A 23,041-nucleotide genomic window follows, 5' to 3' on the forward strand; every position below is an offset into this window, starting at 1 on the left:
AAAAAAAACTTAAAGTAAAAAACCTCAAAAATGAACCTTTATAAAGTTGTGTCCATGTTTAACTCTACCCAGAACAAAACCAAGTAAAAGTATCCACATCCAGACGGCTCCTCCTGACGAGCGGACGTACCTTGCAGAGTTTCTGGTAGCGCGGGGAGGAGATGGCCATCCTCTGGAGCCTGTGTAAGAACACCACCACTTTCTGCAGGGACGTCCGGACCATGGCCATCATCTTAAGACTGCTCCACGTCTGCAGCAGCCGGCTCCTGGTCCGCATGCTAGCACTGCCCTGCCACGCGCGTCATATTGTTCTCTCTCCCCTCTCTCTACCACCACGAGCCAGCTGACGAGACCCGGGGCTGACGCGATCCGCGCTCTCACTCTCTCACACACACACACAGAGGGAGGGAGAGAGAGGGCAGCGAATCAAAAGCCTCTCCGCTCCGGCATGCCTCGCTTTTCAGCAAACACTGTCGCGCGCCACAGACGACCCGCGGACGATCCGGCGGACCCAACCCCCCCCCCCCTTAGGTGCCGACAAATTGCTTCAGATGGCGCCCGATGGATAACAAAAGAGCAAAACAAGGAAGATGAGGAAGCGATGGATAGCCAGGGAAACTGAGGAAAAGCAACAAGAAAAAGTGTCAGGCAGAAGTAGAGAAACGACACGAGTTACTCCTGACAGGATGACGGGGAGAGCCACGGCGGACTTTTGAGCACCAAAGTGAGAGAATTTTTTGAGCACCAAAGTGAGAGAATTGGAGAGGGAGAGAATTTAGAGACAGAATACAGTGAAGCCGTGCATCAATGAGAGGCACAGCGAAGAGGAGAGAGATGGTCAGAGCGAGAAACAGAGCGCACTGAGCAGAGGGAGGAGTCAGGGGACATGTTTATCATACTTTTGCTATGAAAGACCACTGTACGTGTGCTATTGTGTCTATGTATTTTATATGACACAAACGATTTGCAACAACATAGACAGCTTTCTCTGTACTTCATTAACACAAAATGAAAAGAAAATCCACGTAGTGTACACAGAGTGTGTTAACAAGGCCACTGGTACAAGTGAGAGCCAATATGCAAATGTGGCCTGAATATGCAACGCGAGTGGGGTCGGCTCCAGTAAATTTTCCATAAGTCTGCGCGGAGAAGAGGGAATTCCAGATTTTAAGTGGAGGTGAATACATTTTCTACTACAGCTTGTGGTGATTTGCGATTCAGTACGAGTTGGCAAATGGGCTCAAGTGTTGCTACTATAGACTGGGTTTGCATATTGTGTCAGCGTGCGCCTAATAGGATTTACCAGATTAATAGAAAAATGGCGACGTGTTCTTGGAGAATGTCAGAAAAAACACTGACTAAAAAGCGAAGGTAAGGCAGAGAGCGCGGAGGGAAAAACCGGCACAAGGTCAAGAAAAGATAGTGCTTTCACGTCATAGAGTAGTGACATACATGCTGGAACAATGGGATTTTTTTGTGCTACTTTTTACTTACTACCAAACAATGCAGTGAGCACAGAGCAGAAACACTCTATTAGTACCAACAAGGGAATTCATTTATTTATCAATCAATTCATTGGGCTTATTTACCGTAGTTATTTTTATGACATGCAAGAGTAGACCTTTACAAATGTTTTTTTTTTTTTTGCATTAGTTTAGCAATTTGTTTGGATTCTCTGAAATGCAAATGCTCTTTGATGAGTTCAAAATGTGCACTATGCTCTGGATTTAATAATGTACCCTATAAAAAAAAAAACTAATCGCTTGAGGGAGAAGCACCAACTAATCAGCCTTTGTACACCTGCCAGACTGAATGCAAATCACTCAATTACTATGTCTTTGTCTCATAACACACACATGAGTAGAAAATACTTCAATGTGGCCAAGGCTGTATGGCCGTGTGCTACTGAGAGACGAGGCCACAGAGTTTACAGGCGAAAGCTGTAATCGGTTCAACGTTGGGACAAGGTTTAAGTGGCTCCAGAGTCCAATTCAGACGTCCTACCGAGTATCGACTCCTCTTCACAGGGAAGCTCACCACACAGCCACGTCCACTGTTATTAGCCCTGACAACAAGAGTAAGACTTAACTAACGACTGGAAGGTCCGCCAAACACAGGGACATCAACCTGCACTGAGAGTTAGCCTCTTAACCCCCACATGAACCAAGCACACTTTCCCCAGTTGGCTATGAAAAAAGTCACAAAAGCAACAATAAAAAAAAAACACAACAAAAAAGAGACAAAAGGGCGACAAAAAAGCGTCATAAAAAGAGACGAACACACGATAAAAGTGCGGCAACAATGCAATAAAAAAGCTACCATACATTTTCTTTCTAACGTGGCATTACACTGTTGCTCTCCAGTCCAGAAGCTTTTAGATTTGGGTAAAGCTGAACTGAAGACAATGCGCTCGAATAGTCCTTGTGCATCTCTTGTGTGCGCACACACAGAGCACAAGCCAAATTCTCTCACTAAGACAAAGCTCTTCCAAGTGTATGACAATTCATTATGAAATGACTTCAAACAGTGCTCTCATGGCTAGAGGGGTCTGAGGCTCAAAGTATATCCATTATGCCTTAGTTTTTAATGAATTTAAATGAATGCCCCTCATTTGTATTTGTCCATTGTCTTAATATGAATCAGTGACAATCGCCCGTGGCCAGACATTCACACTGAAGTAAGCTGACGCGTGACAGCAACAGAGTCGTCGATGTGAGTTAATGAAAGTGTATGAGTGTAACCTCTGCCAGAGCCGTCGCCCTCTATAGTTTCTGTTTCATTACACACTTTATGAACTTGCACCATCAATCACACGGACTACGACCCAAAGGTGGTCAAAAGGAGGAAAAGCACAAAGCACTTCTGAACAACTAGACAGAATCAGAGCTTGAACAAGACATTGGCAAGATTTAAGACACCTGTATTTAAAGTCCTTGTTTTGAATTATAAAGTATGTGAAAATAGAACAGTGTGAACCCAGTGATTAGTCAATATAAAGCAACAGCTCAACGTTAAGAAAAAGTGGGTGATTTTGAATATTGCTGACCCCTTTTGTAGCTGTCTCCCCAATTCCCTGTGGTTTGGGCATGAGCAAGCAAGTGTTTTTAACTTGCAATCCTATCTTTCCAAATTTTGACTTTGAACTGGTTAGAGCTGCAGGGGCCCACTCATGGCTAACCACTTCACTAATGAAAGCTATTTCAAAGCTACGAATATTCTGGAAAACCTAGAATTGAAAAGAATAAAAGAAAACAACATATTGTGTGAAAGAGCTCATTGTTGTTTCATTCTCCTCAAGGACAGTCTTCACACAAAGTATATTCAGACTCCTGCAGCGTAAAGGATGATACAAGATGGAGAGAGAAAACAATACGACCTGGAAACTGACGCATTTTTACACTGACCAGTCAAAGTGACAATCTCAGTCAGACTAAAATAGAGTGATCTCTTTGACGAACACGCAAAAATAGCATTAAGCAGTAGAACACAATGAACTATATCAGGTGGGTAGTAATAGCTTAGATTTCCAAAAAGAGAAAGCTTTTAATACACAACACTGCTGACTCACCCTTTCAGGTCACTACTGCCTGATGTGCCTCCACAAATAACTCTATTGAAGCCACTCTATTTGTATCACAGTATTTATTACAAAGAACAGCTGGATCTAAGCTTCTTCCATCAACCACAGTCACACATTTGGACAGACGGACAATAGTGTCTTGCTCCAGGTTTATATAAAGCTGATACCAAACGTTCAAACATTGATTCAGAGTAGGCTAAAGTTGATCAAACGTAGACTTTTGACCCTTACCTCCAGTTGTCTGCGAAGCTCCTTCACGCGGGCCGAGTCCTGGGACAGCTCCTCTCTCTGTGAAGCATCCGCCAAAACGTTGACTGTGGTCTCTGCCTCTTGAAGCCACTTCAGGAAAGACTCCAGCTCTCGGAGGGACGTCTGCAGGCCTTTGAGATCACTATCCATCTGAGACTGACGGTCATTCGCCCTGAAACAACAGCATCATGTAAAAAACGTTCATCTGAACTAGAGGTCGACCAATATATTAGCCGGCCGATATATCGGGCAGATATTTATCGGCCAATCTAGCTCCGATCGAAAGTCATAGAGGCTTCTGGTTTTCTGCATTGGAAAGAGAAGTCAGGCCTTTAAAACTCCCCCAATTCCCTAGGTCTCAGGGGAACAGAGAAACATGCAATGAAAATTGGGTTAGCTACAAGCTTGACTAAAGTTAGTTAGTTTCACTAAACCTCAGTGAATATGGACATGCTGCATGTCATTTTGAAGCACAGAACTTGGAGAATCCAATCACTGAGTTAGTTTTAACCATTATTGTATTTTTGATCACTGCGCAAAATTCAGCGGCTAGCAATAGTATGCTAATGCTAATGGCAGCATGCTAATGCTAATGGCAACTAATCAAAGGTGGGACAGAAACTATGATTGAATCACCTTAAGTAATAAAAGAAAGTATTTATGTTTTTACTAGATTATAGACCAGACATTTGGAAAAATCGGCCAAAAATTTGGTCATAGACATAACAATGCTGTTTTTATTTCAGTTGGGACCAGATGGTGGAGGCTTTTTCCAACAGTAAAAACACCTTAGCTCCTCATTGAATGAAATCCTGTATTGTATTTTGTGTACTGGGTGAGATGTTACGCAGTACGGCTTTAAACTGTGTGATTTAGATTTTCCAGCAGCCAGAGAAGAATTCACTTGGTCCCATCTGTAGCTTAAACGTCATCTTGTAAAATGGCAGTGAGAGCAGCGCGTGTGCACCTGTTGTTGATGCCGTTCCATGCCGCATTGTGTTTTTCCGTGACTTCTTTGATCCTCCTTGTGTCGTCCAGTGAATACTCCTGCAGCAGGCCGTTTGACAGCTCATTGAAGGCTGCCACAATCGCCTGGCCTCGTCCCAGATCCTGGAGGAAAGCCTAGAAATCAACACAAACAGATGTCAGCATTGGACTGTAAATACATTTCACTGCATTGTTTTGCTTTACCATTTTGGATTAAAATGTGTAACAATGATTAAAATAAAGTTAATACACCATTTTCATCAACCTGTCATGACTCCTCTGCAGCTTAACATGTTCTTGATATTTACATAAGGTCTGGTAAAGACTATGGTAGTGCTTCTTCTGCATATGGCACAAAATAGGGTTGCACTGATAACACCCTGGACAATAGATCAAAGGTTTAAGTTGAAGGCAAGGAGTTTTGTTGAGCACAGTTTCCCTCTAGTGGCCAGCCGTTGCACTGCATCATGACTCATTTATGAACCAGACCTTTGCTTCATCTTCCACTAAATTGAAATGATGGATGACAGAACTATAAGTGTTATTAAAGGGTTCAAAGTGGCTCTGTCCTTGTTACTTTTAATTCTCAACTTGAAGGGGTTTCAGCTGAATAAAAGACCTCTAATAGTCATTCAATAAAGTTTCCCTCTGCATATTAAATGAACAGGCTAAAACCACAAGGTCGCATAGTGAGTAAGTGTTAATGGGTTTAGGGCAGACCCTGGGGACAGCGGGAAGAGAAGATGTAATCTGACCTTGTTATCTGATATCTGTATGGTCAAAGGCTCTCTGGACTGCTGGAGCAGGGTGTGGAAACGTCCTTCGTTGTGTCCAATGAGACCTGCCACCTCTTTCCTTTGCTCCTCCCACTGGTTACTGTGTCCAATCATGTTGTCCAGCTGTTGGAGCCGGGCTTCAACCCCATGCTGCGTGCTGTCCCACTGGCTGCGCACTCGCTCCACTGAAAACAGATGAACAAAGGTTTGGCAAAAAAGTTGAATAAAAAAGGGCAATATTGAAGTGGGATTATAGAAAACTGAATTCATAATAGTCAGGATGGTAAAGTCTAATACTGAAAATGCTTGTGCAGGTTTTTTTTTAAGAATTAATCTATAATACTTCAAGACACACAATCAAAGGGTTAGAGATTATATTAAAAAAAAGAAAAGCATACATTTTTCAGTGATGGAGGTGCGGACGTCGACATTGGACGTCTTGTTCTTGATGTTTTGAGCCAAAGTGAAAATATCCTCTAGCTGTGGATGCCGCTGCTCCAGGTCACTCTTTGTCACCTGTCAAACACAATGTCTCTTAAAACTACAAACATACTGATTAACAATTTGCATTCCATTTACTTGCAAAGTAATAGAGTCGAGAGCAGATATTCATGGAGGAATCTTTGGTGGTACCTGCAGGCGTCCGATGGTGGTCCTGATCTCGTCCGTGTCGCCCACAGTGACTATGTTAGACTTCAGCATCTGTGTAATCAGCACCAGCCAGTCGGCCAGTTCGGTCGCCGTTTTGTTCAGGTCAGTAGGGGCCACTGCTTCCAGGGAGTGTGGGGTCTGGTAATGGGGTTCTTCACTAACTAGACTGGCCATTTGCACAGCGGGGGGCACTGCGGACACTGAAGGAAAACCAGAACATGAGAAATGATCCAAGTCTGAGGGTTGCTTTTTATCATTCATGAGACTATTTGGGACACAGCTAGGCCCATTAGTATTGTTTTACCGAGTTGCTGGTGCTGAACAACATGAGGGTGCATGGTCCAGGGAGAGATGGGCGTTTGAAGAGACTCCCTCAGACGACCGTCAAGGGCTTTCCAATCAGAGGCCAGCTCCTCAACCTTCACCTACACATGACCAATAAAAAAGATCTAAACTGATAAAACAGGGCATAAAAAGACACACAACGGTTGTACAGAACTCATCAAAGTAAGCCGTCACCTTTTCGTGGGGCAACAGCTGCTGTCGTCTCTGCAGCTCGATTGACAGAGCGAGCAGTTCCTCCAAGTCCCTCTTTCTGTCCTTCATGGAGGCCTCCAAACCCTTAAACAAAAACAAAAGACTGAGACGTGTTTCTCATTTAAATGGGGGTTTTAAAGAGGCCTCTTTTCACCTGTGCTTGGGGAGGAGTCAGGCCTCTCGTCTCTATGGTCTGGTGCGTGATGACCACCCAGTCCGTGAGCCTGTTCATCCGGTCCTGAAACTGCGCGTGGTTGTGCAGGTTGGACTCCACTTCTCGCACCTTGTCCAGTAGTTCATGGGTCGCCTGCGCAGTCGAAGTAGCATATTTTTTATTGATTTAGCGACATGTGTTAGACATGAATTCTCGGCAGGACTGAATTAACGCCTTTACCTTGCTCCAGTTGAGGTTGATAGCCCGTAGTTTGGAAACATGGTGTTCTCTGCTCTGTGGACTGACACTGGGGCTGGAGAGGATCTGAGGAGCGTGCTTGTTCAGCCAACCAAGACGCTCATTTTGGGCATCCATTTGTTCAGCTAAGGCCTAACAGAAAATCAAATGACAAAACACTATTATTGGGTCTCTTCCTCCAACCCATGCAGCATAATTTAGTTTTTTTCCCTCAGCTAAATAGAACAGCGTAAATCAATCAGATTAGTTCAACAGGTGCGTTCTGGACATGCTGTACCTTCAGTTCTCTGAGGTTGTTGTCTGTGGCTGTCACAGGGAAACAGCTCACGGCGTTCTCAGCCTGATCCATCCACAACGCCAGCGCCCCACTCCTCCTCATCAACTCTGAGAGCGCCGCGTCTACGCCTGTAAGCCTGCGCACACACACACACACGCACAAACACACACACACACACACACACACACAAACACAAACACATGCATGGAGATAAACATGAGATTAGGATCTTCATTTCTCAGCTCCCGATCTAATCCTGGATTTACATTTAAATAACTGTTACACATTGATTGATTCAGGTGATAAGGAGGACAGCGCACTGAACGAGGAGGAAGGCAACACGAAAGGGAAGGTCAACATTGTTAAGAGGGAACAATGAAACGCTTGTGAGGTTTTATGTGGAAGGACAGAGCACACCAATCGCTTCCAATGTCAATTTAAACATGGATTACTGGTTTGAAAAAAATACAGAGTCAATCCACTGGAGCTGAGGTTATGGCGATGTCATGGCCCAGTCGTTTATGTCACTACAATTTATTTAGGGTCATTAAAATCCCTCACCTCCCATGTATCTTTTCAGCTAGGTGGCTTGAGAAAGTGAAATGATCTGTATTTTCTGTATGGTGGCTTCATGCAAAATAATTTTGAGTCTTCAAGTAAATTATTTGTGCATCGTTGACCTCCCAAATGCCAGTATATAGCTTGACAAGTGCAGCATTTCGGCTAAACCCTTATTTGTACCTTCTCTGTCTGTCCAGGATTTGCCAGTTGACACTTCTCCACCTCTGGCCCAGAAATTGAAGCTTTTCCTCCAGCAGGGACCCATCAGGGGATGACAACTGCTCTATTATTTTTTCCCCCGTACGATTGAGTACAGCCAGGTCAGACTGGTGACTAGCAGCGCCATCCTCCAGCTCCTAAATACACACACATGGCCACAATATGGTCAGATTAGTAACAAATGCTTGGACAATTTAGACAAATACACAAAACCCGGATTACTTTCCCGTTAAGGTCCGCTTAACTTATAAAACTGGTGTTGATGGTGATTTAGGGAAAACTGCATCCAGAAAAAAAGTTTAGCACAATTAAATTAACAGCGGCCACTCCTGCGCGACACTTTGCCTAATAAAGATTTAACAATTGAGTGTTCAGCGGGGAGTGCAGCCCACTTTCCGAACAGTATCCATGCAGAGCAATTTATTCACAACGTGCCTCAGTCCACTGCCCATGACAAGTGTCAAAGGCTTGTTTTTCACCCAGCTCTCAGGACGTTGATATTAGGATAAAGAGAGTAATTTCCCACGATGCCTCGCTGACCTGTTGGTGCTGCCGAGCCCTGTCCAGGTCAAGCTGTCCATCAGGAGCCACGCTGTCAGACAGCAGAGCCTCGGTGTCACTGAGCCACTGACTTAAGTCATTCATGTCACAGTGGAACCGCCTCCAGTCCTCCACAGCACAGTCAAATGTCCTGGAAAATACACAAGACAGATAATAAGAATAAACTCATCTAAATTCAACAACAAATTCTCATGAATAGGATATTAAAATAAAGATTGTTTATTCAGTCTCTTTAATTAATCCCAACGATTACACGCGCAGATGGAGCAGTTGACCTCTGCTGCGCCCGCATCAGGACAGAGGCTGATTACCCTTAAATACCTAATCAAAAGTGGATCCTATCCTGCTGATGGAGCATTCAGGTCTATTTCTCCACTGTGCAGAATGGAGCATAATTAATCTAGTCGGAGACAAGCTTAGAAAGTGTGTTTACCCTGAGCTATTCTACTGGGAAGTGGGCACTGTTCTCTTACGATGACCCTAGAGCAGGCGTCTCAGACATGCGGCCCGCGGGCCAAATGCGGCCCGCGAGGTAATTTTTTGCGGCCCGCGAGACAATTACTTATTTATATTATATGCGGCCCGCCGGTAAATCACATTAAACACGTTAGAACTACATTTCCCATGAGGCACCGCGCGGTAGCGCCAACTCTGCTGCGGACGCGAGAATGTAAACATCAGACAGAGAAAGGGAGATGCGCCGCTGTCCCTGAATGCATCTCCCACGCTGCCTCCACTGACCAAAACAACAGCGCGTGGTTCCAGCAGCTACACCATGGATAAGTTAAGGCTTATTTACAACCTTAGACACGTAAAACAAGCGGCGGTGGGCGCGGGGCAGGTGAAGACACGCCTGTGTTTGTGGATTATAAAGTTTTGCCAGCTGGAGCTGAGACTGACCAGACGAGTGAGAATCATTGGATAAAGAGGTTTAAGAGCAGCGAGTTCTACGACGGATCCCCAGAAGATCGAGTGCACAGTGAGTGTAGTGTTTTATGCTTATTCTGTGGAGTAAAGTCAGCCCTTAATGTGCGGCTGTTGCACGGACTTATCTGACATGAAGCGCGTGCGTTTGTTGATGCGTTTGCCCGTGTTACGCATTGACAGGAGCGGGGTTGAACTGGTGTGACTGTCCCATAGACTGAAAAACTATTGCTATTCTTCAGTTTATGGACAAGCCCGACGCTGATGGTCTATTCACTTTTTGTTTATCCCGATTTGGCGAGAGCCCAACGAGTCAGGGAGAGCACTGCGGAGCGAGATCTCTCTGCTCCGCCTCCAACCCGGTGTGCGCGGCAGGCGATCTCGTCCACATTCGCCCAATTCTTGGCAGATTTTTTGACAGAACGCGACAATTCCCAATAACCCGCAACAGCGCGCCACCGCACACAGCAGTGCAGGAGGCATATTCGTGACAGTGCGTAATAATTCGTGCCATTAATCGTAACACGCAGCAAAAGTTCGTGGCGGCGCGTGAAACCTCTACCAATTCCACTCACATTCGTGATCCTGGGCCACGGATTCGCAATGTGGATTCGTGGCATTCGTAACGCATCGTGTCTATGTGTAACCCAGCATTAGGACATTGCAAAGCGAACACATTGCATTGCATAGTGTTTAAAAGCGTCACAACAGTAAAGTGAGGAGCCTTTTCTCTCCATCTCTCTCTCAGAGCTACATTATCAGGTCAATGAATTTAATCTTTATTAAGGACACTTGTGGGAACACATGACCCATAGTTAAATTAAAAATAGAGAATATGGAAATGTATTAAAGAGGGGGTATTATGCTTTTTTCAGCCACATAGCACCAGTCTATAGCACACTACAATGATGACGAAACCTTCTGTTGGTCTGTCAATGCAGTAAATTAGAATAACTGCCTTGTATAAAATTGCTCTTTCAAAATGGCGGTCGCAAATGACTTGAAATAGGCCCCTGTCTCTTTAAGAACCTCTGACCCTTTCCGACACGCCCCCTCCACACGCTGTCTGTGGCATCACAACACTTTCTCCACAGTATTGAAACTACGATCGGTGCATTTTAATTTTTATTGTTGGAAAGGAGCTACTGTTTATCACTTTGTGAACAATGGCCGCACAGGATATGATTTGGAGACGAACCTTCCACACCGGACGCTTGGAAGGGGCTCTTGCCTGAAAAATAACTGCTGTTTGGAGGCTTCTCTTTGCATCTGCCATGCCCTATGGATCTCTAACTATACCCCCATGGACGACACCAGGATCTGCAGGAGCCCATACCATTCAAAGACGGACATTATCTGTGCAAGTGGACAATGGTTTTTCGAGGTTACCCGTTAGCTTGTTATAATCGACTACAGCTCATTGTTGATGAAAAGTCTGCAATAAACCACAAATGTGTAAAGCCAGGCTCATTGTGTGATCATCGTAAAGGCTGCTTCGAGTAGTTGCTGCTTTATTGACGTTATTTGTGCATAATATGCTGCCTGTTTTCAATGAATGTTGTGAAGGTGAAGGTTGTTAGCTTGTCGCGGCTAATAGTGCCTTAGCTCCGGGAGAAACCACTCGGCTACGACTCACTGTAGATGAAATGTGAGCAATAAACTACGAAATCAACAAGCCCGGCTCAGTGTGTGATCATCATAAAGGCTGCTTCAAGCAGTTGCCTGTTTTAGTGGCGTTTTCAATGCATAATATGCTGCTTGTATTCAGTGAATTTTCCCGTTAGCTTATCGCGGCTAGCTTGTTAGCTCCGGGAGAAAACCACTCGGCTACGACTCACTGTAGATGAAATGTGAGCAATAAACTACGAAATCAACAAGCCCGGCTCAGTGTGTGATCATCATAAAGGCTGCTTCAAGCAGTTGCCTGTTTTAGTGACGTTTTCAATGCATAATATGCTTGTATTCAGTGAATTTTCCCGTTAGCTTGTCGCGGCTAGCTTGTTAGCTCCGGGAGAAAACCACTCGGCTATGACCCATTGTAGATGAAATGTGAGCAATAAACTTCCAAATCAACAAGCCTGGCTCCGTGTGTGATCATTGTTAAACGGTTCTTTATGTGTGTGGTGGTTTTATTGACTTTATTTGTGCATATTTTTCGTTTTCACGTGATGACTCGAGGTTTAGCTTAGCATTAGCTTTCTCCGGAGGCTCTGTGCATCATCAAGGCCCAGCGCAGAACCAGCCGCTGAAATAAGCGTTCTTGTCACCGGTTTTAATCCTGGGTGTTTCGGTAACAGAAACACTGATGTGTCTTTGTAAAAGTCTGCTGTGGCTCCGGTTCACAACACATGGAGCTAATCCTCCATGATGACTCTGTTTACATCTTAGGGCTAGACACTGCGGGGAGGGGGTTCTGCTGAGGAGCAGTGGTTGGTTACTCGGCTGGTGACGAAAGGTCGGAGGCGTATCCTGGAGGTCGAGGGCGTTTCCTGAAGGAATCAGGCGTTTTATCCCTAAAATGGCCGCCATCAGAGTTTCTACAGATTACTCGAAAATACGTGAATGTGCCAAGGCAACACTTCAGGCATGGTTTTAATGAGGGAATGACTTAATAACATGATGTAAAGCTTGAAAAAGTCGATTTTGCATAATAGGCCCCCTTTAAAATACTGCAAATAATGACAGCAACATTGACAGTAAAAAATATAAGCCCTATCAGTTCTGACTGTCGGTCAGAAAAAGGTCAGAGGTCAGAGGTCAGTGACTCCACATTATTTACATGAGGTGAATCTCACTGAGCTGATCTCAGACACACCAGAGTCTGGAAAAGTGTCCAAGTCCACACATTCATCGATGTGTTTATTATATGACAGGGTGAAAATTAACACAGAGCAAAACAAGTTTGAAGCTGATGCTTTTGCTGGTGCTCATGATCAGCTCCAGTCCCTGGTTGTGCTTTTCAACATTAAATTAAAATGACATTTGTACATTTTGCATTTCTTTAAAAGGCTCACAGACAGAAACTGGACCTGACTCCTGAAAGATCATTCACTGATGCCCTGAACCAAAATGGGATTAATTACAAAAAACTAATTGTCTAAATCTGTAATTTCAAATCTAGAAGCTCAGCAAATGTTTGGCTGATTGGAAACCTCTGGAAGCTTAAAAATGTGCAGATAGGTAATGTACAGTCTATTTTAAGTTATATTATAGCAAACAATAAAAAGTTGCTAAATCATAATTGACTTAATATAAAAGGCTTCGTCTGTTGCGGCCCCCGACCAACACTGGGTTCGCATTTTTGGCCCCCGGTCCAAATGAGTTTGAGACCCCTGCCCTAGAGGTTACTGCCATCACAGATAAAAGGCCTGAGCAATTGTGTGCAATTTTCAAAATTAGCATAACTAGTTTATTTTTGCATGAACCTCACACAGGAAACCGCAGGGCCCAAGGACTCGATAGTAACCAAGGCTACTTTATTTGTGAATAAGAGTGAGATGTTTATGCCTGAGGAGCCGTGGTGTGTTCAAGGACAGAGCGCTTTTCTTTTTTTTGGTTTGTATTTTGCCTTTACACTCTTTACATGTAACTTTGGCATCACACAAATCAAAATCCTTTTCTTCCTTGTTTGTAGCTAAAGCTCAATTGGCAACAGTGGCAATAGATGAATATAATGTAAATGATTGTAATCATTGAGTGTTTAAGTCCATGCTTACCCTTTGCGGTGGTTGTACATGCGGTTGATTCGGTCCCACTCAGTGTTGAGCTGCGACAGAGAGTCTCCGATCTGGGTCACCTCAGCAGTGGAGGCGTCTTGGATGGCGTCTGGCTGTCCCTCGTGGATTGTTGTCACCTGGTCTCCTAAATTTTCCAGGTTCTCTTTGATATTCTGTACAAAACACAACAAAGCACACAATGAAAATCATATACTTTTAAGTGAGAATAAAGAATCTGATATAAACTGACTATTCAAAATGCATTATGACATCTGTGATGAACTACGACCCACAGTACTCACTTTTAAAGTGTCCTCCTGGCTGGAGAAATCCTCATACAGCCCACTGCTGAGTTCAGACGAGTTCAAAAGCAGTTCATTGTCAGCCATTGCGAGAAGTACTTTGTTAATTGACAACAGGTAGTCCGAAGGACCTCGCAGAGGACCTCTGCTTTGGTCTAATGAGGCCATTTCCTTTATAACAGAAAGAACAATATGATTTAAAGAGGGACGTAAAATGATTTTCAGAAAATCCTTTTTATGTGCTGCCTATGTGTCAACTAATAAATGATGTACGGCATGGAGAATGTGTTACCTCTCGTGAAACTCCTCTTGTCTTTTCAATGAATGTGTGAGTAGTTGTTGAGTGCACCTCCATCTGCCTGACTCGTAGCAGCCTCACTTCCTAATTGTGAAACACAAATGGCTAAAGCCTCAGGGTACTCTACAATCAGACCGTTGTATAGATTTTGAAAACGATGTCTTACCCTGTGCGCAGAATACTGGCTCTGCAGCTGAATGAGCAGAAGCCTTAACTCCTCCCTTTGAGCCTTGTCTGAAGTTTGCTCGAAAAGTTCCTCTCCTTTTCGAAGGAGCTCCTCGACATTGGCTTTCTCCTCATCCATCTAACGCACAAGGAAACATAAGCTTAAACGGTTTATTAAGTCCTTGGGTCATTTTTTTTATTTCTCATGACAAAGATTAAGCAGCTGCAGATATTTCTTGAGTATAGTTGTCAGTTGCTCCTTGACAAGAACGTTGACCTTGCTTTGTATTGGTTAGCTCAGTCAGTGGCTCAAAACGTCAGAAACATTGATAAGAGGAAATTAAACATGTGGAGAGGCCTTGAAGCACCGAACTAAAAAATCTATTACGTGCATCAAAGAATTGTACTGTACTACTTATTTCCCCATTGAGAATAGTTCCTGCAGTCTTTGGTTTATATAATAGTTGATTTCAAAAAGCATTACGTAGTATATGACATTTCAAAATGCTGCACAGTAATACAAAAAGGGCATATTCTTCTTTGCTTAGTGTAATGATTTGTGTACCTTGTCATCATCCAGTATGTTTTGGTCCTGCTGCTGCTGTAAAGCCTGGATCGTGTCCTGGAGCTGTGTCTGAAGCTCCTGCACCTCTGCTTCAGTCTGCACTTCAGTGGAAACAGCTTCAGGCTGGTCAATGCCTGTTTGGTCCTCCTGGCTGTAAATGACCTGATGGAGAAGTCAAAGTAAAATGCACCTCAGCATGAGCTCGTTTTTTTGTGTTTTGTCCTTTCCATATCTAAGCAAAAAGCACGAGAGATACACTAAAGTATTGTACCTGTTGAGGAGCTGGCTGGAGAATTTCAACTACACCTGACTCCAGACTGGTCAGCATCTAAAAGCAAAGGTCATTTAAAAGTCTATAATGCAATAGATGAAATGATAATGCGAATAAAAAAATCTTCTATACTTTGGTTGTTTTGATGTGTTGTGAAACTTTGTCGAAGTTGGAGTTGAGCTCAGACAGTTTTGGCTCCACCACGTCCCGACAGGCAGGGCCCCTGCTGGTCATCAAGATAATGGCTTGGTCCCTGACATTGTCCACTCTCAGACTGGTCCCTTCCAACTCATTCAGGATGCGCTAAAAGCAAAACACAACAGAGCTGTTTGTCTTTTACTTTCGCTCTTTGCCCTTTGAGCAAATTGCTCTATCACTCATTTCTCTCTTGGATCCAGATGGCGACGCAGCCTTGAGTCAGAGTTTAGCACAGCGTGTGCTGTACAAGGCTAGGCATCCAGGGACCGTCTTTATATTTGAAGCAGTCCTTCAGGAGTCATGAATATTTAATACCAGCTACATAAATAACTGTAGTCTAAATGGGACATTAAGCATCTACCAGCACCAAAAGTCAACATAAATCTTTATCACGTATTAGTTTCTAAAAGAAGATGCTATTTTAAGTCCCCAGTTTTATTCCCTTACCTTGACCACCTTGTCCCTCTCTGCTGGCTCCAATCTCTCTGCCTCGTCCAGATGGATCTGAGTCTGGTACATCCAGGTGCTGATGTGAGCCAAGTTTTCATCAAAGATCTCAACCTCGTTTTGATGACTCTAAACACAAAATGCACTTTGATTCATGTACCTTATTATTTTGTTATGTGGAAATTCAATTTTTTTTTTTTTACTTTTATTCACTTCCTCAGCTCTACTGTATTGACCTGCACTCACCAGCACAGCACTGAGCCAGTCCTCGTTCAGGGTGCGGACCTGGCCCCAGGACTCATTCAGGCTGAAGAGTTTGTCCTCGAGCTGAGCCTCGCTGCCCTCCACCAGAGTCTGCAGCCCAGCACTGGTCTCCGTCAGACTGGATAGATCTGCCTTACGACGCTCCGTCTCCTTCAGCAGACCCTGCAGCACACAGACCAGAGAATGATGATGAATTACACTTTCAGCCCAAATACATATACTCTCTATTTTGTTAACACATCTAATAGGCCTGAAAGTAAATATTTTGTTGACCTTTTGTTTTACAAAGTTTCAAAGTTTAGTTAGTTCAGTTAGAAGCAGGAAAATCAGGGAGGGCAACTCTGTATTGGGGAAAAAAAACTAAGAGCATGAGAAAAAACTGCTCATGCGAAGTCTTACTGGATTCAAACTTACATTGGCCCACGCGACTTCACTGTCGATGTCGGCTGGCATCTCTCCACTTGAGTTCTTCTGCTGCAGCACCGTCTCGCTGCTGCTCAGCCAGTCCTGAAGACCCGCACTGTCTTTGTGAAACTTCTGGGACAGTGACAACGCTTTCTCTAAATCTTGCTTTCCCTCTGTCACCTGTTCAACACACATACAGTTAAATACATGGCGCATTATGTTATGGTAATCAACCTAAAACACTTGCTCACCTGAGCACCCAAGTCATTGTAGAGCAGTTTCAGAGCAGTGAGTTGCTCGTCCATGGCCTTTGGATTTTCAGTCTGTTGTTTTTGCACGATCTGTCGGCCTGTCTTTATAACCGTCTCAACCTCAAGCTTTACCTCACTCAGCAGCTTGTAAAGTTTCTAAAAGATCAAATTAAACAATTCAGCTAAATAAAGTGTAAGTGAGATTGAACAGAATTATAACTTTGTCATAATATGTTGAAACAGAGAGCAGTTAGTCACAGGGATGTACTGTAATTACACACAAGCAACCACTTCACTTCAACATTTATTCAAATTTAGAATCACCAATTCACCTATATGTGGTTGTTATTGGACTGTGGGCTTAATATTTCTCACCATACAGCCAGAGAAGTGGGACTGAATCTTCTCAGGTTCTATATCTGTCATGTCCAGAATGTGTAGCTCCGACTTGGCCCCGTCTAAGACCCTCTTGCAGTCCACCATGCGCTGCTCAAAGTTGGCAGGCTTCTGGAAGAGCTGGTATTTGGTGGAAATCTCCCTTAACTTCCTCTGTAAGCAAATGTGTCCACAGTGAAAAAGAATTGTGCAGTTCTCTTTGCCTCCATTAGAGGTCAGTGTTACCTGTAATTGGTCCAGCATGGTCCCACCACGAGAGGCTTTGCCATCAGTGGAAGGAGGAGGCAAGTTAGAAACATTTCTCCTTCTCATGTCTTCAACTGTGGCCTCATGAGCGGCAATCTCTGCACCAATAGTCTTAAAGGAAGGAAAGATTAATATGTGAATATGTCAATCCTAAAATAATGTTAGAAAAATGTAATTTAAAGGCACACTGCGTAACATTTTGGACTATACTGTTGCCATCAGTACAAAACATGCTCCTAATGACCAGCTTGACACAGAAAATGCTATAACTGCAGTGATTAATCAAAGAATGGATTTGGATGAGAACCTAACATATTAAAATCTCAATATCGACTGACTTTAGTCACATCTCCATGGAGACGAGCTGGAGAAGTACCCACTCCCGGTAAAGTTACAGTCATGTCTTAGGAGAGCTGAGCCACTCACAACAAAAGCACATGTTTGTTTGTACATTTATGAGGTATTTTTCAATTATGAACATATCTGCCATAAAATAAATGCTTGTATTTCAATTTTATTCATTGGGTAAAATTCTATGAAATACTGTTCAAATCGAACACAGAAAGCGGAGTGAAACTGAAATAGTTACAGTAATTATCACACTAATCCATGCAAATTATCCACCAAGGCAGCCACTGAATGAAATGGAAGAAGGTCATGGGCCATCAGTGATAATTATATTTAAGTGCCCCATAGTGGCAGAGGCTCAGAAATAACCCTGTACATACGACAAATGAAGAAGTTAACTTTCTAATTCTAATTGAATATAAAAAATGAGAAGATAAGACTTTTATTCACAGATTTCCGTGTTGCCGCAGAGTTGTGTGGTTCTTGTACCTGAGCCTCGTTCGGCAGCTGGAAGGCGTCGATGCGGTCGGTCAGGTACGAGGTGAGCGTATGGTCCAGTTGACTCAGAGACTCCTGTAGAGAGTGAAGCGCCTGCTCATTCTCCTTCAGCGTCTGCAGCTGCTGCTCCAGGCTGATCTGACGGTTCACCGCCTACTCAGGAAACAGGAGCAAACAGTCGAAACGAGACCAGCATTAAGGAAAATGACAATATACAAATGAGAGAAGGTTGTAGCACATAGACCCAAACACACAGAGACACACAGTAACGGCTCTGACCTGGTGGTTGAGCTGCTCGTAGTGCGAGTTGAAGTTCTCTAGTTTTTCACTTATGAGTTCGTCCAGGATCCCTCCGTCGATCAGCGTCTGGCTCAGCTCTCTGATCTGTGTCCGGTTGTCCGATGGATGTCGAAGCACACTCTCCAAAGACTAAAAGTTTAAACAAAAAGTTAATCAAAGACAGGTCAAATTTCACCTTTCATCACCAACAAAACAGGAGATGATAAGATGAAGAAATGTAAACCAAATAAGAGGTCAAAAGCTTGTGTATTCCCATAGAAATGTAAGATAAACTATACCAAAGAACAAACCAATGTAGCGCGGGTGCAGCCGTGGCTTGGTGTGAGCATGTTTAGGCTGAGACCGTCCAACAACGAAAGCAAGACAAAAGTGAGAGAGACATTTGTCAAGTCATTGTTCAGGCAGGTCATTAAATTTGCCTAATTTTCCTGAGGTTGCGCGCAGAGACAGCCTCTTCTACATGTGTGACACTGATTAGGTCACAGCAAGGATGACGCGTAAAAAAAAAAGAAAAACAACTGCATGAGTGAAAGCAAATGAGCACTAAGGGGCGCAAGTAAAAAAGTTTGTCTTTAAGGGACTTCAGTTTGAATCGTCTCAGTGTGGAGGAGCGGAGGCAGAGCTGTGACTTGAGCAGTTCTGACATGAGGGCTGTGGGCGTTTTACAGATTTAGCAGCGGGGCAGGGGAAGGAAGACAAAGTCAAAGATAATGAGGTTGATTTTAAAGATTTCAAATGCAGGCCCAATAATTAAAGCAAGAAAGACATCGGCAAAACATGTGAGAATTTTAGTACGATTTGATCAGACATGTTTCACTTCTACTCACTTCTCAACACTTGAAATTCAACATAATTTTTTCAAATGGCAAGATCAACACAAATTCGGTGTAACCATTCCCGCTGGTTACTGTAACCAGCGGCAATGTGTGTGAAGTGCGAACAATGCATGTCCAATCTCAAATTTGCATGTGGCTAGAATTAATTAACAAAGTACCTCTAAAGCTTCGTTGACGGCCTCTGTGCTCTCCGGGAGGTTCTCGGTGGCTTGGACCCTCTCCTCCAATGTGCTCAACCAACTTTGCTCTATCTCCAAGTACTGAAGCAACTCCATCCAGCAGGACCAAACCTCCTACAAATATGAAACAAAAGAAGCATTACAAGAGCTTCCAGACAAAAGCAGAAAAGAAAAGTAATGTTGATATAGGGAGACAGCTCTATGAACGCTTAAGTTGACTAGTGACTAAGGGACTCCAGGCTACATCCAAACATGAGCCTGGGTTCAACATGTTCGACCTTTGCCCCGCATAGACGGAGAATCAAGGATCTTAAATAAGTGGCATTACTTTTATGAGAGCTCAAAATGCCCCCAAATTATAATTATGTTAATTTTAAAAATACATCCAATAATAAAATGTTTCAAACACATAACTCAAGGTCCTCTGTTCTGTTTCTGAAGTGCAAAAATGTGTTGTGTCAGGAAGGGCATCTCGCTCATAATGTATGTCAAATGAATACAATTCTAATTTAAGGTTTAAGAAAGAAGAAGGCAACATGAAAAAAAAAATACTTTAACATTTTAATTTACTGTTCAAATCTAAAGAAAGAAAAAACTAAATATTCAAAGTTATTGGCTAATAAAATAAGTACCTCCAGTGTGTGACACTTGCTCTTGAAGCGCTCACAGAGCTTCTGGTAGTTCCCTAGTACTCCCTCCAGCTCTGAGGTCAGCCCTGGTCCATAACCTCCACTAGGGGGCGACGTTTTAGACACCAGCATGTTGATGCTGTCTCTCAGAATCTTTACTTTCACTTCTTTCTGCAGCACATCCTCTTTAGCTCTCTGCGACACACGAAACCATTTACAATAGGTATTTAGGAGAATAAGTCTATGAAAGAATAACTGCAATAGTTGTACCTTCATCTCATCCAGTGCAGCTTCCAACTCCTCTGGGCTCTTGTACTCGAAGTCCCTCATGAGAAACTCCTCATCAGTCTGGGTCATCCACTCCTGCATCTCCGCCAAGTCCTTTCTCAGATTCACCTGCCTCTCCTGGCTCTCTGACACACGCTCCTGATGCTTCAACAGCTACAGAAGGAGCCAGAACATATTGCTCATAACATAGAAAATAAACATGCCATGCCTTAACACCACACAGTTACAGGAAATAAAGTGAAGGCTTTCTCACCTGTTTGCTGAGCTTGTCCCACCTGCTTCGGCCTTCGTCAAGTTCGTCTTGTCCCCAATTGGACAAACCATCTATTGCTGTGGTCTGCACAGCACTCACATTCTCAGCCATCTGCTTCAATGAACTTTCCACTGACTCCATCTCATTCACATGCTCCTGAACATAAATCCACACCTTTAAAATCGTCATCTTCATATAATGTTAATGTAAAGTCTATTGTTTATAGGAGAACCTTGCACTGGTTAAGTTCTCCCTGTAGATTCTCTCCATCTTTAAGCCCAGAGGCGTCACGAGACATCAGCTCCTGCACTGCATCCAGCCAACGCTTCACTTCCACCAAACGTACCTTAAAATGCACAATGATCTAAGTATATATTGCACATTTTAATCCTTATTTTGCCATCGAAAAGCTTCATTTTCAAAGGTACATAACGCTCTACGCTGCTCTCCTTCCTCTGTATTTTTATACGGTATGGAACAAGTTTTCCCACATTAATACAAAAGCATTTTAACGATGGTACCTGGCTGTCCTTCATGCTGCCCAGGACACACTGCAGCGTCCCCAGCTCCTCTCGAGCCCTGGACGACAGCTGGCTCCATCTCTGCTGTTCTTCTGGGTCTGTGGCCTGTTGCGTTTGTTCAATGTCAAGACACAGACTCTGCAACAAACCGAGGTTTAAAAGTTAGCGTTTATTACATACTTAATTCACACCCAATAGGTCAATCATCCAGCACCTGTGAAGTACACCTTAACCAAAGCTATGAAGGTTCCCATCAAACACACACTTCTTAATTACACTACAGCTAATTTACTGAATGTGTCTCCCACTTTTCTCTCCCTTTCGTTATACCGTCTTATCAAATCGCCAGCTTGTTTATTGTCCGTTGCCGTGACCGCAGCTCGGCCTCAGATCCGTGCTGTCGAGGGACTGCGTGCCTCTACACTGGTTTCATGTGCAGACACGCAAACCCACAATGTGCCCAGACCCTGCCCCCATTTGGGCACCGTGCCTATCTGCCACAATAACACGAGCATGAGGGGGAGCAGCATTCCTCGTCAAGATGGAGGAGGAGGAGGGAAACGCACTGAAACATATCGCTGAACAACACGCTCACGCAGGGAAGTGTGTGCTGCCGATAAAAGGAGACCATTGTAGTCAAAGGGAAAACTGACAGGAGACGCAGATTAGGGAGTGCGCTGCTGCGTATTTAGCTCATTCATTTGTGCAGAAGCAAAAAAGTCTGGAGGGCAAACAAATATTAAAAAGTGCAAACTTCAATAGCAATAAACCTCTTGAAGCTGTTAATATGAAAGCTGAATACTTTGAATGCATGGTAGAACTGGAGTAGATAGAGAGAATAAATAATATGTGATAACATGCAACAAATAAAAACAAACATTACGAATAATGTCCTTGGGCTCACCTGTGCCTGCTCCACTGCCTCAGCTGTGGTCGGGATGTCCACTAAACCCTCCTTCAGAGTGGTCAACCGGGCCTCCAATACCTCCACTGGACTGGGCTGCTGTTGACTGAGCTCAAGCTGAGCCAAAGCTAGAAAAAAATATGTTGCAAATTATCAGGCGACAATGGGCGAACAAAAACAAAAAGACAACAAAAGAAGTAATATCAAGCTGTTTAAAATGAGTCGTGTTTGTTTGCTGAAGTGGGATTACATGCCTAATTGCCCCCCTGTGCACTTGTATAGGACTCTTCCTCTCTGCTCTTGTTGCAGTAGCGTTTTAATTACCAGGTAATTTAACGCTTACATAATCTGGTTTCTATACACACACACAAGGCAGAGATGGAGCGTATCTAGTGCAGAGCTGCATAAAGACACAGAGAGGCCCCGGCTAAAGGCTAAATGGCCCTCAGGCAGAAACAAAATGGTTTAGTTTGGCTCCAGTCCAAGTCCACACGGTCATAAAGGCCCGGGAGGCACACATAGACACACACATGTGCAAAATCTCCAGATGACAAGCCTCCCTCTCTCGCACAATGTTTTTTTGCCAGGAGCGTTGCATGTATAAATTCCACAGGTAAAACGTCAAGTGATTTTCTACAAAAGCACCACATTCAAGTCACGTCGCCAGAGTTTGATTCATCATCTGATAGGGGGAAGAGAAGAGACCATATAAGGCCTTTGATTCACAAGTACTAATCTAAAATCTACCTCGCGCTGTCTTAACTCAAAGTGCCGTGTCTCTGTATTCTTATATGGGAATGCCTCGGGGCTGTCTGCACTCTGATCCAACACATAATACTGTACTATTGTAATTACCGGCAGTGATGTCCTCCTCTTTGCCCTGTAGTCGCTGCAGCGTGGAGGCGTGATGGGCAGACACCAGCACTACTGTGTCTCTGAGGGAGGGCGCCGCTTCAGAGGACAGTCGCTCCAGCCGTGGGCCCAGGGAAGTCACATCGGCCAGTCTGGACTGGACATTACAAACGGA

General features: G+C 43.8%; 1 protein-coding gene across 6 annotated transcripts in view; it reads right to left on the reverse strand.

Moving 5' to 3' along the window:
* The window catches only part of utrn (utrophin), a gene marked incomplete at both ends in the record, with an annotated part of 155,992 nt that overhangs the window by 106,249 nt on the left and 26,702 nt on the right, over positions 1-23,041 (reverse strand). For all 6 annotated transcript variants that reach the window (XM_079571935.1, XM_079571936.1, XM_079571934.1 and 3 more), the window contains 35 exons: positions 3,812-4,001; positions 4,797-4,951; positions 5,572-5,777; positions 5,991-6,108; positions 6,226-6,443; positions 6,548-6,668; positions 6,763-6,864; positions 6,935-7,087; positions 7,175-7,324; positions 7,470-7,605; positions 8,211-8,386; positions 8,790-8,940; positions 13,451-13,623; positions 13,753-13,923; positions 14,045-14,134; positions 14,217-14,354; positions 14,781-14,942; positions 15,052-15,108; positions 15,184-15,354; positions 15,697-15,825; positions 15,943-16,122; positions 16,375-16,545; positions 16,617-16,772; positions 16,992-17,165; positions 17,238-17,369; positions 18,096-18,257; positions 18,384-18,533; positions 19,399-19,533; positions 20,052-20,243; positions 20,319-20,489; positions 20,590-20,745; positions 20,822-20,935; positions 21,111-21,248; positions 22,015-22,142; positions 22,870-23,023. In XM_079571935.1, the coding sequence (XP_079428061.1) occupies positions 3,812-4,001; positions 4,797-4,951; positions 5,572-5,777; positions 5,991-6,108; positions 6,226-6,443; positions 6,548-6,668; positions 6,763-6,864; positions 6,935-7,087; positions 7,175-7,324; positions 7,470-7,605; positions 8,211-8,386; positions 8,790-8,940; positions 13,451-13,623; positions 13,753-13,923; positions 14,045-14,134; positions 14,217-14,354; positions 14,781-14,942; positions 15,052-15,108; positions 15,184-15,354; positions 15,697-15,825; positions 15,943-16,122; positions 16,375-16,545; positions 16,617-16,772; positions 16,992-17,165; positions 17,238-17,369; positions 18,096-18,257; positions 18,384-18,533; positions 19,399-19,533; positions 20,052-20,243; positions 20,319-20,489; positions 20,590-20,745; positions 20,822-20,935; positions 21,111-21,248; positions 22,015-22,142; positions 22,870-23,023 (5,280 nt within the window). The remainder of the gene's footprint in view (positions 1-3,811; positions 4,002-4,796; positions 4,952-5,571; positions 5,778-5,990; positions 6,109-6,225; positions 6,444-6,547; positions 6,669-6,762; positions 6,865-6,934; positions 7,088-7,174; positions 7,325-7,469; positions 7,606-8,210; positions 8,387-8,789; positions 8,941-13,450; positions 13,624-13,752; positions 13,924-14,044; positions 14,135-14,216; positions 14,355-14,780; positions 14,943-15,051; positions 15,109-15,183; positions 15,355-15,696; positions 15,826-15,942; positions 16,123-16,374; positions 16,546-16,616; positions 16,773-16,991; positions 17,166-17,237; positions 17,370-18,095; positions 18,258-18,383; positions 18,534-19,398; positions 19,534-20,051; positions 20,244-20,318; positions 20,490-20,589; positions 20,746-20,821; positions 20,936-21,110; positions 21,249-22,014; positions 22,143-22,869; positions 23,024-23,041) is intronic.

Source organism: Gobius niger (genome assembly GCF_951799975.1).
Source record: "Gobius niger genome assembly, chromosome: 15".
Classification (NCBI taxonomy): domain Eukaryota; kingdom Metazoa; phylum Chordata; class Actinopteri; order Gobiiformes; family Gobiidae; genus Gobius; species Gobius niger.